A 16545-nucleotide genomic window follows, 5' to 3' on the forward strand; every position below is an offset into this window, starting at 1 on the left:
CAGCTAATAGTAATAGTAATAATAGTAATAATAATAGTGGTAGTAATAGTAATAATACAATAATAATATTGATTATGGGCACAGAGCAGAACTAGAAATAATACTAATAATAGTAATTATGCGGACAGAGCAGAACTAAAACTAATGTTAATGCTACTACTACTACTACTACTACTACTAATAATAATAATAATAATAATATATTACAATTAGTGGTGGGACTTTCAACAGCCAGTCAAAGCCTACCTAATTTTGCAGACAGCGTAACACAATTTAGGTACCGTACATTTTAGGAAATTGTAGGTAAAAAGACGGATGTTTCCTGAGTGTTTCGTCAGGTGAGGAGGGGCTAACGAAGTGGGTCCCTGGGTCCTTATAGAAAATTATAGCATGCAGGGAGTCCTTGACTTACGACCACATTTAAGCCCAAAATTTTGGTTGCCAAAGGAGTCGGTTGTTAAAGCGAATTTTGCCCCAATTTACGGCCTTCCTTGCCACGGTTGTTAAAGTGAACCGCTCTGTAGTTAGTAACCGGGTTGTTAAGTGCACCCGGCTTCCCCATGGGGGCCCCTTGTCAGAGGGTCGCAAGAGGGGACCACGTGATCCCCGGGACACTGCAACAACCATCATAAACACGAGTCAGTTGCCGAGCCTCCGAATTCAGATCACGTGACCCTCGGGAGGCTGCAACGGTCGTAAGTGTGAAAAACGGTCATAAGGGACTTTTTCCCCAAGCAACTTTGAACGGTCAGTAAACGAACGGTTGTGAGTCGGGGGATTGTCTGTAGCAGGACGTGAGCTGTAGGTAAAGTGGTTTTTACCATTTTATAAACCGAGATGGTTCCATCCCCTGAACTGCCTTTCATTACATATGACATATCTATGAAACATGACAGCTGGATGTCTGTTTGTGACTAATACTTTTCTACATGCTCCGGATGTCAGCTTCTGTTCCCGCAGGGAAGCCAGGATTGTCAGCTTCCTCTCTTTATCATCCCTTCCTCTTCATTCTCCCCGGGAAAGGGGCCACTTCACCCTTAAGCGGAGACAATAAAGACATAAGTCTTTAGAACTAAATTAGGGTTTCCTTTCCAATATCACACCCTGACAATAGTGTCTGTTTATCACACATCCTCTTAGGAGTAGGAAACTCTTAGTTAATCTGGCTGGGAATCTGGGATGTTGATTGGATTTCCTTGGAGGGGGGGGGGAGAAGGAAATTGGTGGGGACCGAAAGCTTTGCCTGAAGCTGCATACGGCACTATCCATGCTGCTTTTGCTGAACTGAAATGCAAGCTTCTTGAGGTGACATGATAAGCAGCCTTTCAATATTTGAGGGGCTGCCCCAAAGGAGGGGGGGTGTCACCTTATTCTCCAAAGCGCCAGAAGGCAGGACAAGAAACAACGGATGGAAACTCCTCAAGGAGAGAAGCAACTGCAATTAAGGAATAGAATAGAATAGAATAGAATAGAATAGAATAGAATAGAATAGAATAGAATAGAATAGAATAGAATAGAATAGAATAGAATAGAATAGAATAGAATAGAATAGAATAGTGCTGGAAGGGACCTTGGAGGTCTTCTAGTCCAGCCCCCTGCTCAAGCAGGAGAACCATCCTATACCACTTAGTCTCTTCTTAAAAATCTCCAGTGACAGACGTTGTGGGTGCTGTTCTGTTCCAGCCTAAGACCGGCCCTGTTTGAATGTCAGGGACAACCCCTTTTTATAGTCAACAGGGTGGAAAAAAACCCAACCAAATCTATTTACAAAGAGTTCAAACAAAAGTTAAACGAAAAGTTCAAACAAGAGTTAAACAAGAATAACAGACCTGGACTCTAGCAGAAGATCTTCAAACGGTTGCCTTCAGCAACCAGCACCTCCCACACCTTCCCCTTTAATCAGCAGTCCCAAGGCGTGGCTTCTCATTGCCTTCTCCCGAGTTGCCTCATTGCCTTCCTCTGTTCTGTTCTGCTAGACTGCCTCCTGCTCCTAGCGTCCCTGAACAGAGCCAGCTGTGGAGCGTCTTCTTCCAATCCCTCATGCTCACACAGCTGGGTCTGAGGAGGGGCCAGTCTGAGTCCTGCAGTGCATCAGAACCTTCCTCTGACACCAAAGGCTCTCCAAACCCCTCCTCCTCCTCTTCAGAATCATCAGACTCAGCTGCCGGAACCACAGGCTGATGCTGAATCACAACAGGTGCTCCATCACCAGAGGCTTTCAAGAAGAGACTGGACAGCCACCTGTCTGAGATGGTGCAGGGTCTCCTGCCTGAGCAGGAGGTTGGACTAGAACAGGGGTCCCCAACTCCCCGGTCCATGGATCAGTACCGGTCCCTGGCATGCCAGCAACCGGTCTGCACAAACAAGCAAAGCCCCATCCGTGGGATGCAAGCAGCACACAAAACCACGCACCCTCCGGTCCATGGCAAAACCTCTCTCCACGGAAGCGGTCCCTGGTGCCCAAAAGGTTGGGGGCCTCTGGACTAGAAGACCAAGGTCCCTTCCAGCTCTGTTCTTCTGTCCTGTTCTGTACTAGAGAATGGAATAGAAATATTCTCAAGTATTTCTATGGAGATTCTCCATCATCCTAGTCACGGGTGTCCCAAAGGTGCTTTTCCCAAACCAACCAACCAACCTCAACTTGAAAATGTTTTGCTTCTCATCCAAGAAGCTTCTTCTAAACTGAAGAAGCTTCTTAGATGAGAAGTGAAATGTTTTCAAGGAAGAAAAAGAAAGAAACTCCCGTGGCCTTTTGGAAAAAGCACCTCTGGGGTCCTCGTGTCTGATCCAGAAAGTCAAGGTGAGGGCAAAAGACCACCTTGACCTTTTGAACTGTGGAGACCCCTGGAAAGGAAGCAGCAACTGGGTCCCTGACTCTGCCGGTGGTGGGAAGAGCAGGCTTCTTCTGGAAAGCTCAGCCCTTGGATTCAGTCCTGGTGGAGAGTTTGCTGAATGAGGAATGCTAAAAAAATAAATAAAAAATCAACCCAAAGGGGCCTCAGCGGCCAAACAGCTGGAGTCGTCTGCTGGAACAAATCAAATTTCGTCCTTATTTTATTTAGCACCTGGCAAAAATGTTAACCCCCCCCATTACATTCTCAATGAGCAAACGTGAAACTATTCACTCTATTTGACTATTTGTACAGTCAATACTTGATGGAGTTGCATACAGAAAGCTTCTGGGGGTGGGGTTTTTCCCTGATTTGTCATCAGAGGGCCCTGTGACACAACGTGTCGCACTGTTTGCTTTGGGTCACCACAACTACAAGAGCTTTCCCCGTTTATGGAGCAGACCAGCGCACCTGCTAGAATAACAGGAAAACAAGAGTTGGAAGGGACCTCGGAGGTCTTCTAGTCCCACCCCCTGCTCAAGCAGAAGACCCTATGCCATTCCAGACAAGCGGCTGTCCATTCTCTTCTTAAAAGCCTCCAGTGATGGAGCACCCACAACTTCTGGTGGCGGGTTGTTCCACTGGTTAATTGTCCTCACTGTTAGGAAGTTTCTCCTTAGTTCCAGGTCGCTTCTCTCCTTGATGAGTTTCCATCCGTTGCTTCTTGTCCTGCCTTTGGGGGCTTTGGAGAACAGCTTGACCCCCTCTTCTTTGGGGCAGCCCCTCAGATATTGGAACGCTGTTATCAGGTCATCCCTGGTCCTTCTTTTCCATGCTGAGTCCTAACCCTATTGAGGATTGACCAGGTCTTATGGGGTGGATTGAATCCTTTTGGTTCAGCCTAGGCTCAATCAATCAGTCCTTTAATCAATCATTCAATCAATCGATCTATGGTTCAACATCCTACTTTGGAACAGAAATTCAATTTCTCTCCTGAAGCTCCTTCTGACGTTTCTCCCGCCGTCTCTTAGGGCTTCGAGTGGGACCTGAAAGGACTTCCATTGGACCAGAATGTGGAGCTGCACGTGGTGGTCAAGGATCATGAGACCATGGGCCGAAACAGGTGGGGCTCCCAGGAATGTCTCTGTGTGTGTGTGTGTGTGTGCGTGCATGCGTGCGTGTACAAATAGAAGAAGAATAGAATAGAATAGAATAGAATAGAATAGAATAGAATAGAATAGAATAGAATAGAATAGAATAGAATAGAATAGAATAGAATAGAATAGAATAGAAAAATAATAATAGAATAGAATAGAATAGAATAGAATAGAATAGAATAGAATAGAATAGAATAGAATAGAATAGAATAGAATAGAATAGCGCTGGAAGGGACCTCGGAGGTCTTCTAGTCCAGCCCCCTGCTCAAGCAGGAGAACCATCCTATACCACTTAGTCTCTTCTTAAAAATCTCCAGTGACAGACGTTGTGGGTGCTGTTCTGTTCCAGCCTAAGACCGGCCCTGTTTGAATGTCAGGGACAACCCCTTTTTATAGTCAGCAGGCTGGAAAAAACCCAACCAAATCTATTTACAAAGAGTTCAAACAAAAGTTAAACGAAAAGTTCAAACAAGAGTTAAACAAGAATAACAGACCTGGACTCTAGCAGAAGATCTTCAAACGGTTGCCTTCAGCAACCAGCACCTCCCACACCTTCCTCTTTTATCAGCAGTCCCAAGGGGTGGCTTCTCATTGCCTTCTCCCGAGTTGCCTCATTGCCTTCCTCTGTTCTGTTCTGCTAGACTGCCTCCTGCTCCTAGCGTCCCTGAACAGAGCCAGCTGTGGAGCGTCTTCTTCCAATCCCTCGTGCTCACACGGCTGAGTCTGAGGAGGAACAAGACGGGAGGGGCCAGGCTGAGAGTCCTGCACTGTATGTGTGTGTGGTGTTACAAAAAAAGTCAATGTGGCAAACAGCAAGATGTGAACAAAGCCTCTCTTACAGGTTTTTTCCCCCCTGTGCTTTGCGGAGTTTATTAGCTTGTTTTCACTTTGACCCAAGGCGTGTTGGTCGGTCTGCTTCTTACTTTGAAAAATACCACCTCTTGAGCATGTGCAGAGTGCGCTCCTCTCGCTAGTAGCCGCCTGACCTGCTTAGGACGATGTATTTCAAGGCCGTTGCAGCCTCTGTTCAGCCTGCCAACCACTATGGACTTGGCTTGTCCTAAGGTCCCAAAATGTGATCAGGTGATTCTGCAAGCCAGGGTGCCGGCGGATCAGCCCAGCCCCTTTTGGGAGAAACCCACCCCAGGGTCAGAATAACACACACACCCCTCTCGCTGGCAAATTCTAAGTCTGGGCGTGGGGAGAACCCACCAACAGCTGCCTCGATGGGGGCTTAAAAATAGCTGGCAAAGATCCTGCAGGAGAAGCGCAGTGTGGACACCCGTGGGATCTGGCAGGGTGAGATCTGTGAACCATAAACCCAAAGCTTTCGCTGTGTCCCTGCACAACAGATACAGTGCCCTTTCTGAAATTAATAGGGACATTAAGGAGACAGGTAAAGGTATCTGTGACAATAACTCAAATAAGCAGGGGATCGTGGTCCAAGATGAAAAACTTGTTTTCGACAGGGAGAAGTGTGAATCTGGTATTACACACCAGTCATGCAAGAACAGGAAGGCATCCAAAAAGAGAAGCCACCTTCTGGTTGGTGATTCAATTATAAGGGATGTAAATCTAGGAAAGGACACAGAGGTTTCGAAAGAGGTCAGGTGTCTTCCAGGTGCTACTGCCAGTAGGGACAAGAAGCGTATTTCCAAAATAATCAAGAATGCCAGCAAGGACTGTGATGTGGAGGCTATTGTACATCTTGGCACTAACGATCTGTCCCAAAAAGATGTACCCTCTGTGCAGAATGATTTCCAGAGCTTGGGGCAGGAACTTAGCAGAATAGGCTGTAGGCTTACTTTTTCAGAGGTTTTACCAGTGTATAAGGAGCAAAATGGAAAAGGCCAGCGTATAGCAGAATTTAATATGTGGCCAAAGGAGTGGTGTAAAGGAGAAGGCTTTGGTTATATTAGTCACGATGTCTGTAGCTGGTCCAATGAAAAAATGTATAAAAGAGATGGTCTGCATCCATCCAAGAAAGGGACTGAGTTACTTGGCAATAAAATCACAGCTTTTTTGGAGGAACATTTAAACTAAATAATGGGGATAGTGGGTTAATTGATACAGAACATCACTGTCCCCGGCAATCTAAGAAGATAGGGGAAGCCAGGCACCACACAAGTTATGCAGCAAGTAAACACAGGGTCAGCCACAAAGGACTCAAATGTCTATACACTAATTATTATTATTAAAACATCTGCACAAAAACAGCCAGGCTCAGAGAGCACCAAGGACATCGGAGTTTTCTTCCTTCCCCTGTCCTCCCACCCCCCTCACAAACCCCCCTCCCTTCCAGCACTGATGGTGTAACCTAGTTGGGTCATGAGATGCCTGCAAGAAAGCCCCAAGGGCCCCTCCTTTCGACCCCAAGCTACGTTTCCCCTGCAAAAGCTAGCCAGGTGCCAAAAGGTCCAGCGTCAGACTGGACCTTACCCCTGTGACAGGTCCCTTCCCAAAGGAAACGACGCATCCCCTGGCTGGATGGGACCGTGTGTGTGTGTGGGGGGGGGGTGTCCCCTTCTCCTGCTCTCTGGAGCCTGGCATGGGTGAGCCTCCTTGGAAGATCCTGGAACGAGGCTGCTCCCTCCAGAATGGAGAACAGGAAGAGGGCTTGAGGGAGAGAAACAGCCGTCTCTGCTGAACAATGCCGGGAAATGCGAGGGGAAGTGACCCCGGGAGGACCGGAGAATTTTGCAAGTCTCCCAGCCAGAAGGGATCCTGGGCACCGACGACGGCCGGGCTGGGTGGGACCTGAGCTGAGCTGACGAGCTGTCCTGCAGGACTGTTTATTCCCCTTCCTTTCTAAAAGCCAGCCTGAGTAATGGCTTGTCGGTCTCCGTCTTGGAAAAATGTCACCTTTCCTGTCCAGGTTAGTTGCCCTTCGCGGAGGGCTATTTATGGCATTCAGCTGATAGGTTGAGATTTGAGATTTGGAAAAAAAAATATGTTTTTTTCCTGCTTCCTGGCTTCCTCCCCTATTGGAGGTTCAGGCTGAAAGCAGAGAGGGGTGGCGTAAAATATATATGCAGGTAAGTCCTCCACTCACCGCAGATCATGTAGCGACCGTTCGAAGTTGCAGTGACCTATGACCGTTTTCACATTTATGTCCAGTGCAGCATCGCCAGGGACACGGGATCGAGGCTCAGGCGCTTGGTCACTCGCCTGGCAAAGGTCTCCCTTAACAGAAATTTTGGGCTTAATTGTAGTCGTAAATCGAGGACTACCTGAGATTTGTATATCAGTGATCTGCACCGGAGACAAATTCCTTGTGTGTCTAATCACACTTGGCAAAATAAAGTAGTCGGTTCCATCCCATCCCATCCTATTCTATTCATTATTTCATTTTCTGTTCTGTTCTGTTCTGTTCTTCCATATTCTATCCTGTCCTGTCCTGTCCTATTGTATTCTGTTCTGTTCTATTCCATTCAATTCCATGTTGTTCTATTCTATTCTATTCTATTCTATTCTATTCTATTCTGTTCTGTTCTGTTCTGTTCTGTTCTGTTCTGTTCTTATCATCTGTTCTGTTCTGTTCTGTTCTATTCTTAGTCTATTCTATTCTGAGTCCTTCGGGAGAAGGGCGGTATAGAAATTAAATTAAATAAATAAAATAAATTATCTGTCCTGTCCTGTCCTGTCCTGTCCTGTCCTGTCCTCTCCTCTCCTCTCCTCTCCATTCCATTGCAGGACTTCTGTAGATGCCAGATGCTAAATAAATAATCCTGGAAGATGCTGTCAGCGTAGCTTTACAATCCTCTGCTCTATTGGGAAGCCTGTGAAATAATTCTGGGGGGTGAGACGGTGGTAGGTCTCACCCCTCTTTGCAAAAAAACAAAAACTGTGCTGGTGATAGGCAGGAAAACAATTGTGTGCTGCTGGGCAGTGTTTGTGTTTAGAGGAAAAGAATATTGCTCCAAATGTAAACGGTTACTTCTAAATTATAAACACTGATCTTTGGAGGGAAGGCTTAGCTGAACCCTGCTGAGATGCTGTGGTCCTCCTGATGGGACGATTGCTTTTCAACTAATCAATCACAGTAGAGCTGGAAGGGACCTTGGAGGTCTTCTAGTCCAACCCCTTGCACAAGCAGGAGACCCCCTAGACCATTTCAGACGAATAGTTGTCCAGTCTCTTCTTAAAAACCTCCAGCAGTGAAACGCCCGCAACTTCTCGTCCTCACCGTTAGGAAGTTTCTCCTTAGTTCTAGGTTGCTTCTCTCCTTGATTAGTTTTCGTCCGTCACTTCTTCTCCTGCCTTCGGGCGCTTTGGAGAAGAGGTGGACCCCCCCACCTCTTCTTTGGGGCAGCCCCTCCAACACTGCAATGCCGCTATCGTTCCCCCCGCCCGCCCAGTCCTTCTTTTCTCTAGACTAGCCGTACCCAATTCCTGCAACCGTTCTTCTTCGCATGTTTTAAGTCTCCAGGCCTTGAAATCATCTGAGTTGCTCTTCTCCGCCCTTTCCCCAAAGTCTCAACATCTTTTTTTTGCGTCGTGGCGCTCTACTTTTATTTATTTGACAAACGGATGATGATGGTGATGATGATGTTATCCATTCAGTTTTGTCTGATTCTTGGCGATTCTCTAGGCCAGGGGGTCTCTCCACCTCTTCTGACCTTATAATAATAATAATAATAATAATAATAATAATAATAATAATAATAATAATAATAATAATAATAATAATAATAATAATAAAGTTGGAAGGGACCTTGGAGGTCATCTAGTCCAACCCCCTGCTCAGGCCCTGCTTCCTGGAGTTGTTCTCTGCTCTGGCTGGTGCCAGCTTTGAGGGCGTCCACCAGCCACCGTGTTCTTTAGCAGCCTTTTATTTCCTTTTATCGCTAACTCTTCCAAGGGAACCGCCCCACGGCACGTGGCCAGAGTAAGCAAGACGACACGTTTATGTATAGCTGCCCAACTCACACGCAGCAACTCCGTCTCTTGACAGGTTCCTGGGTGAAGCCCATGTGCCCCTCCGGGACGTCTTGGCCTCCCCCAGTCTGGCTGCCAGCTTCAACGCTCCTCTGCTGGATGCCAAGAGGCAAAACACCGGGGTAAGTCCACTTTGGGGGCTGAAGTGGGGGGGGGGAGCTCTCCTGGCCCGCGGTGGGAAGGAAAAAAGCACCCTTTGCTGACGGTGGAGCAAGCTGGGGAATTCTGGGAGTTGAACGTCCACCTGTCTGCAAGGGGCAGAAATGGCGCTCCGGAGGAAAGAGGCTGGGGGCAGCGTGCCAAACTGGGGCTTGGCCCTCACCGGAGTTATGGGGGGTGCATTAGGGCCAGGGGAGAAAGTGGGTGGTTAGAGAAGACCTTAATGCCGTGTTTCTCCATCATGGCTGCTTGAAGATGGGTGGAGAATTCTGGGAGTTGAGGTCCACCCATCTTCAAGCTGCCAAGGTTGAGGAATGCTGTTCTAGAGAGCATCTAGAAGTATCGAGCAAGCATTGGTTTTAATTTACATTTACTGCCTGGGTCAAAGGACCTCTTATATCATGTTACACTCCATAATTGTGACCTCTTAGGTTGCCCCCTGTTCCATTTTAATGGCGGATGTTAGACCCCCTCCACCTTCTCCCTGGCCGCTGTTTTAAGGAGGAATGGGGATGGCATATGATTTTGTCTTTCAAGTGAAGAACAGATATGGGCTGTTAAGTGGTTAACTAATTTGAAAAGATGGGAAGTTGTGATTACAACGGCTTTCCTGATCCGGCGGCGTGGTGCAGAGTATCAATAATAAGAACCCTCACCAGATGGGAGTGGTGTCTGGGGAAGTCAGGCAGACGATCCCTTTAATGCAGCCGCATCGGCCTGAAAAAAGAAGCAGATGCTTTAAAGAGGCCCTGCCGCACCAGGTTGTCCAAGCATCTGCAGCGAAGCCAGCTTTGGAGGGAGCATCCGAGCCTTTTGGGTTGATGTCCTTCATCCAATCTTGCAGGGGTATCTGATTCTCCAAGTCTCCTACACTCCACCACCTGGGGCAGCTCCTTTCATCCCTCCTCCGGCCCCTCCGGAGCCGAATCCGACTCTCCCTGAGCTGGACACGGTGACAGGTAAGGAGGTGAACCAACTCTGTCCCAGGGCAGACCTGCCCAACAGAGTACAGACAGGACCTTGGAGGTCTTCTAGTCTAACCCTCTGCTCAGGCAGGAGACCTTATACCATTTCAGACAGGTGGCTGTCCAGTCTCTTCTTAAAAACGCCCAGTGTTGGAGCACCCACAATTTCTGGTGGCAAGTTGTTCCACTGTTTAATTGTTCTCACGGTCAGGAAATTGTTCCTTAATTCCGGATTGCTTCTTGTCCTGCTTTCGGGGGCTTTGGACAATAGGTCGACCCTCTCCTCTTTTGTGGCAGCCCCTCATAAGAAGAGACTGGACAGCCATTTGTCTGAAATGGTATAGGTTTTCCTGCCTGGGCAGGGGGTTGGACTAGATGACCTCCAAAGTCCCTTCCAACAACTAATTCTTCTTCTTCTTCTTCTTCTTCTTCTTCTTCTTCTTCTTCTTCTTCTTCTTCTTCTTCTTCTTCTTCTTCTTCTTCTTCTTCTTATAATAATAATAATAATAATAATAATAATAATAATAATAATAATAATAATAATAATAATATTGGAAAACTGCTACCATGTCACCCCTACTCCTTCTTTTCTCTAGACTAGCCATATCCAAATCCAGCAACCGTTCTTCGTATGTTTTAGCCTTCGGCACCCTAATCATCCTTGTTGCTTTTCTCTGCACTCTTTCTAGAGTCTCGACCTCTTTTCTTATATTGTGGTGACCAGAATAAAGCATTTTTGCCTTTTGAGTCTGGATGTTCTTCCTTGCTTTACGCTTTGTAACCTGTCCCACCCCGAAGGCCGGTGCAGACCAGGAGCGAAGCAGCGGACATGTGAAGGGATCCTCTGTGTCCGTGTCATGGACAAGTTGATGGAGGGATTTTTTTTTGTATTTTGTCCCTGCTTTCCTCTGAGCTAGCTGGCAATGCCCAGCGGTGTCCCTGACCTTGCTTATCTTTTGGAGGTCTGAACTGGGCAAACAAGCTGGGTGACTGAAGCAAAGTCCAAAGTGAATTCAAGCTAAGGTTCCATCATGGCTAACCTCCAGTGATGGATGCGTTTTCATTAATCAGAATGCCAGAATGCCAGAATATCAGAATGTCAGAATATTGGAATATCGGAATATCAGCATATCAGAATAATAGAATATCAGAATAACATAAAAACAGAAAAATAGAATATCAGAATAATAGAATATCAGAATAATAGAATATCAGAAGGACAGAAATTCAGAATAACAAAAAATCAGAATAACAAAATAACAGAATATCAGAATAACAAAATAACAGAATAACAAAATAACAGAAAATCAGAATTACAGAATATCAGAATAACAGAAAATCAGAATATCAGAATAACAGAAAATCAGAATATCAGAAAATCAGAATATCAGAATATCAGAATAACAAAATAACAGAATAACAAAATAACAGAATATCAGAATAACAGAAAATCAGAATATCAGAATAACAGAATATCAGAATAACAAAATAACAGAATATCAGAATAACAAAATAACAGAATAACAAAATAACAGAAAATCAGAATTACAGAATATCAGAATAACAGAAAATCAGAATATCAGAATAACAGAAAATCAGAATATCAGAAAATCAGAATATCAGAATATCAGAATAACAAAATAACAGAATAACAAAATAACAGAATATCAGAATAACAGAAAATCAGAATATCAGAATAACAGAATATCAGAATAACAAAATAACAGAATATCAGAATTACAGAAAATCAGAATATCAGAATAACAGAATATCAGAATAACAAAATAACAGAATAACAAAATAACAGAATATCAGAATAACAGAAAATCAGAATAACAGAATAACAGAAAATCAGAATATCAGAAAATCAGAATATCAGAATATCAGAATAACAGAATATCAGAATAACAGAATAACGACAGAATGACAGAAGATCCGGAAGGGACCTTGGAGAGAACTTTTCATCTTTCCTGCTCAGGGAGATCCAATATCCTAAAATTAAACCCTAAATCCGTTTGATACGCAATATTTCTTTTTCCCAACGGAATGGTTTTTCCGGCCTTTTTTAGTCTCTGAAGTTGGTCACCCTATTCCTGGCCGTTCTTAGAAATCTAATCCCACGAGAAGCCGCGTCGTCTCCTTTCGCCTTGGCTTGGAGGGCGAGCTGTCCTGAAGCTTCTCTCTCCTGCAGACACGGGGGGAGAAGAGGACAGCGAAGAGCAGCTGGGCACCGAGGAGGAAGCCGAGCCCTCCGCCAGACCCTCGGCTCCTGACCAGCCTCCCTTGCCCAGAAGGCCCCCGTCTCACGTTCTTCCCGCGAGTAGGAGAAGGAGGAGCGCTTCCCGGAAGCTGCTCTCCAACAAGCCCCAGGATTTCCAGGTGAGCAACCTCAAGCCCACCTTGGGACAACCTTCACGCAGGCCTTGGGAGGTCCTGCCCTTCGTGCAGCTGTGGGCGGGTTCTGCCCTTCATCTAAAGAGGGTTTCAGGAGGCAAAAGGGCTTTGAGTGAGGAGCCTGGGTTAGCCTCTCGCTGCTGGTGGAGAACATCTGCCCGTGCTTGAGGCTCCAGTGGTCCAGCCTGGCTGGGAGCCCTGAACACATGGCTAGAGACTTTGGGTTGGAGGGTGAGAAGGACAGGCCACCATCCAGATGTGCAACCAGCTAGGGGACGGTCTAGGTTTCCCTCTTGGTGGTTCTTCGATCCAGACAATCAGGGAGAAAACAAGGCTGTCATCGAGGAACTACCAAAGCGGATGCTGCAGCTGGAGCAACACAAGGCAGGGCAAGTTGCTGTATATAAACAAGGAGAAAACTCCCTTCCTCTCTGGCACTGATGATGCTCCCTAGTTGGGTCATGAAACGTCTGCAAGGAAAAAACCCAGCTCAGAGAGCCCCAAGGACCCCACAGTCATCCTCCTCCTCCTCCTCTCACACTCCTTTCTAACACTGATGATATTACCTAGTTGGGTCATGAAATGTCTGCAAGGAAACCACCCAGCTCAGAGAGCACCAAAGACCCCACAGTCCTCCTCCTCCTCCTCCTCCTCCTCCTCCTCCCCCCCTCCACACACACCGCTCCCTTCTAGCACTGATGATGTTCCCTAGTTGGGTAATGAAATGTCTGCAACCAGTCGAGCCCTGAGCTGCAGATATTTTCTACTGTTGGATCCGATAAATGTGATAAATGCTGCAGATTCTTGGTCAGAAAAAGAGGCAGAGGTCCAGCTTGGAGCCCAGGTGCAGAACGAAGGGGAGCTCCGAGGCTTTCAGTTCCACTCTTGGTGGCTCTTCTCAGCCTTTGGACCTTCTCCGTCCTCCCTTCCCTTTCTGCTTTGAGGTGGGGGTGGGCGGGCGCCATTTCTCTGCTCATGTGTTGTGATTCAGGGTCAGCCTGTGGGTTCGGCAGTTGGGTCGGACGACTCAGAGGAGGAGGAGGGGGGTGTTGAAGAGCTTGCTGATGATGGCCTTGAGGCTCTGCAGAGCCCTCAGCCAGGCCCCTCCCACCTGGTCACGATGGAAACCCAGCTGTGTGAGCCTGACAGCGTGGATGAAGATGACCCACAGCTGGCCCTGTTCAAGGACGCCCGACGCAGGAGGCAGTCAAGCAGGAGTAAACAGAGGAAGGCAATGGGGCTCCTCGGAAGGAGGCAGAGAGAAGCCACGCCCTGAACTGTATAAAAGGGGAATGCGTGGGAGGGCTGGTTTGCTGAAGGCAACCGCTTGAATAGTTCCTGTTTCATAGCTCCTGTTTCATGGTTGGTGTCTTGTTTTGCTCTGTTTTATCTTAATAAATTTGGCAGGCTTAATTCCAGCCTCTTGCCGTTTGTAAAGGGGTTGTCCCTGCCTTTTCTGCAGGGCCGGTAGCAGGCTGGTACAGAACATCATGAGACCTTGGTGTCCTCTCCTCTTTCTTCTCCTTCCCAGATCCGGGTGCGCGTCATTGAAGGGAGGCAACTCTCCGGGGTCAACCTCAAGTCCGTGGTGAAGGTCACGGCCGTGGGGCAGACCAAGAGAACCAGGATCCGGAAAGGAAACGGACCCTTTTTTGATGAGGTGAAAAAAGAGGGGGGCTTGGGTGACTTGGGGGGGCTGAGGACCCCTTTTTCTGCACTTCTTCCCTTGGGGTGCTGCTGAGCCCCCCCTCCTCCGTCTGTCTCCCGCAGAGCTTCTTCTTCAACGTCTTCGAATCCCCCGTGGACCTTTTCGATCAGCCCATATTCATCACGGTAAGTGGGCGGGAGGTTCTCCCCCTCGGCTTACGCGGCGGAGGTGTCATGGGACGTAGGACGGGTTCCCACGAGATGCACGGATCCCACGGGACCGACATGGTGTGAGGCCATTGCAACTTTCATTCCTTTGGGGAGGCGCGTTCCACATCTGTGAGAATTCACCTCTTTTCCCCCCTGTTTCGTTTACCATTTATTTATTTGCGTCCCACCTTTTCTATTTTCACGAAACAAGGCGGCAAATAGAGCCAACACAGTTTCCTCCTTCTGTTTTCTCACAACAGCAACCCTGTGAGGCGGGTGGGGCTGAGACAGCCGGCTTTCATGCCTAAGGCAGAACTAGAACTCGCCGTCTCCTGAGGAATGGCTCAAAGTCATCCATCCAGCTTTCATGCCTAAGGCGGGACTAGAACTCACCCTTTCCTGGTGATTGGGCCAGAGTTACCCAGCTGGCTTTCATGCCTAAGGCAGAACTAGAACTCGCCGTCTCCTGAGGAATGGCCCAAAGCCATCCATCCAGCTTTCATGCCTAAGGCGGGACTAGAACTCACCCTTTCCTGGTGATTGGGCCAGAGTTACCCAGCTGGCTTTCATGCCTAAGGTAGAACTAGAACTCACCGTCTCCTGGTGATTGGCCCAGAGTCATCCAGACGGTTTTCATGCCTAAGGTAGAATTAGAACTCACTGTCTCCTGGTGATTGGCCCAGAGTCATCCAGCCAGTTTGCGTGCCTAAGGTGGGACTAGAACTCACCGACTCCTGGTGATTGGCCCAAAGCTGCCCAGTTGGATTTCATGCCTAAGGTAGAACTAGAACTCACTGTCTCCTGGTCATTGGCTCAAAGCTGCCGAGCCGGCTTTCATGCCTATGGTGGGACTAGAACTGACCGTCTCATGGTCATTGGCTTAAAGCCGCCCAGCCATCTTTCATTGCTAAGGTGGGACTAGAACTCACCCCTCCCACTTTCTCACCTGGTACCCTCTGCATAAGGGCCAGCCGGCTCCCTTTGAGTATTGCCAAATCCACTCCCATCTTGGGAGCTCACGGACCCTCCAGGGATACCCGCCATTTTGCCCCGAAATCTCAGGAAGTCTCCACTCAGCCTGCTGAAAGTTCATGAGAAGCTTGCCAGGTCTCGGCGCAGGCATGGAGGGTTGGGGTCTCGGTCCAAACACTAAGCTTGCCTCGCGGGGAGAGACCCTCGGGTGGGGAGGTGGCAGAAGATCAGCAGGCATCTTAGGCCACATTTCAGTGGAAGCTTTTTGTTTGTGTGTGTGTGTGTGTGTGTGTCCTTTCCAGGTTGTTGACTCTCGTTCTCTCCGGACGGATTCCGTCATTGGAGAATTCCGGGTAAGTCAGATCTTTCCTAACCGGCTCTTTCGTCCCTCCAAATAATTACGGAGACAACCTGTCTCTCTTTCCTGGTGGTGTGCTGTCCCCCACCATCACAGGAGAAAGCAACGAATCCCCCCCCCTCGTCTGCAGAACCATGGCAGAATGACAGAGTTGGAAGGGACCCCGGAGGTCATCTAGTCCAACCCCCTGCTCAGGCAGGAAGAACTATACCGTTTCAGACAAATGGCTGTCCAGCCTCTTCTTGAAAACCTCCAGTGTTGGATCATTGACGAGGAGGGGCCCAGATTGTGTGTCCTGGGTGGGTGGTGAGGACAAGGGGGGGGGGGCTTCTGGGGAGCAATGGGGTCCAGCCTGAGGGTCCTGGTGCTTATGTCTTTCAGGTGGACGTAGGAACAATTTATGCTGAACCCAGTGAGTGGAAGTTTAATAACAACAACAACAACAACAACAACAACAACAACAACAACAACAACAATAATAATAATAATAATAATAATGATGATGATGATGATGGTGATGGTGATAATAATAAGTTGGAAGGGACCTTGGAGGTCATCTAGTCCAAAGCCTGCTCAGGCAGGAAACCCTATATACTATTTCAGACAAATGGCAAAGGCGGCTTGCTCTTCTGCCGGAGGGCTGGATCAGCCTTCTTAAGTTTCCGATAAGATAAAATAGAGGAACAAAGAAATCGAGAAAGTCAAAGAGAAAAAAAGTGCAGAACGAAGAAGAAGAAAAGAAATAAAGGGGGGGAGGGGAAGTGACTTGACTTTTCCCCCCCACAGCAGCAGAATACACAGAAAGTTACAAGCCTGAACTCGCAACCAGCGCAGCCCCTTCAGCAAAATGTCATGGGGGGTGCGGCTGCACTGGTTGCGAGTTCAAGTCCGGGTTCTGACGCCCAAACCATTAA

General features: G+C 47.7%; 1 protein-coding gene across 1 annotated transcript in view; it reads left to right on the forward strand.

The window, feature by feature from the left end:
- Positions 1-16545, forward strand: part of DYSF (dysferlin) — a 113365-nt gene that overhangs the window by 8527 nt on the left and 88293 nt on the right. The window contains exons 3-10 of the mRNA XM_083368049.1: positions 3863-3954; positions 8943-9048; positions 9930-10044; positions 12242-12429; positions 13976-14104; positions 14215-14277; positions 15576-15626; positions 16013-16043. Of these exons, the coding sequence (XP_083224175.1) occupies positions 3863-3954; positions 8943-9048; positions 9930-10044; positions 12242-12429; positions 13976-14104; positions 14215-14277; positions 15576-15626; positions 16013-16043 (775 nt within the window). The remainder of the gene's footprint in view (positions 1-3862; positions 3955-8942; positions 9049-9929; positions 10045-12241; positions 12430-13975; positions 14105-14214; positions 14278-15575; positions 15627-16012; positions 16044-16545) is intronic.

This window comes from Vipera ursinii (assembly GCF_947247035.1).
Source record: "Vipera ursinii genome assembly, chromosome: 7".
Classification (NCBI taxonomy): domain Eukaryota; kingdom Metazoa; phylum Chordata; class Lepidosauria; order Squamata; family Viperidae; genus Vipera; species Vipera ursinii.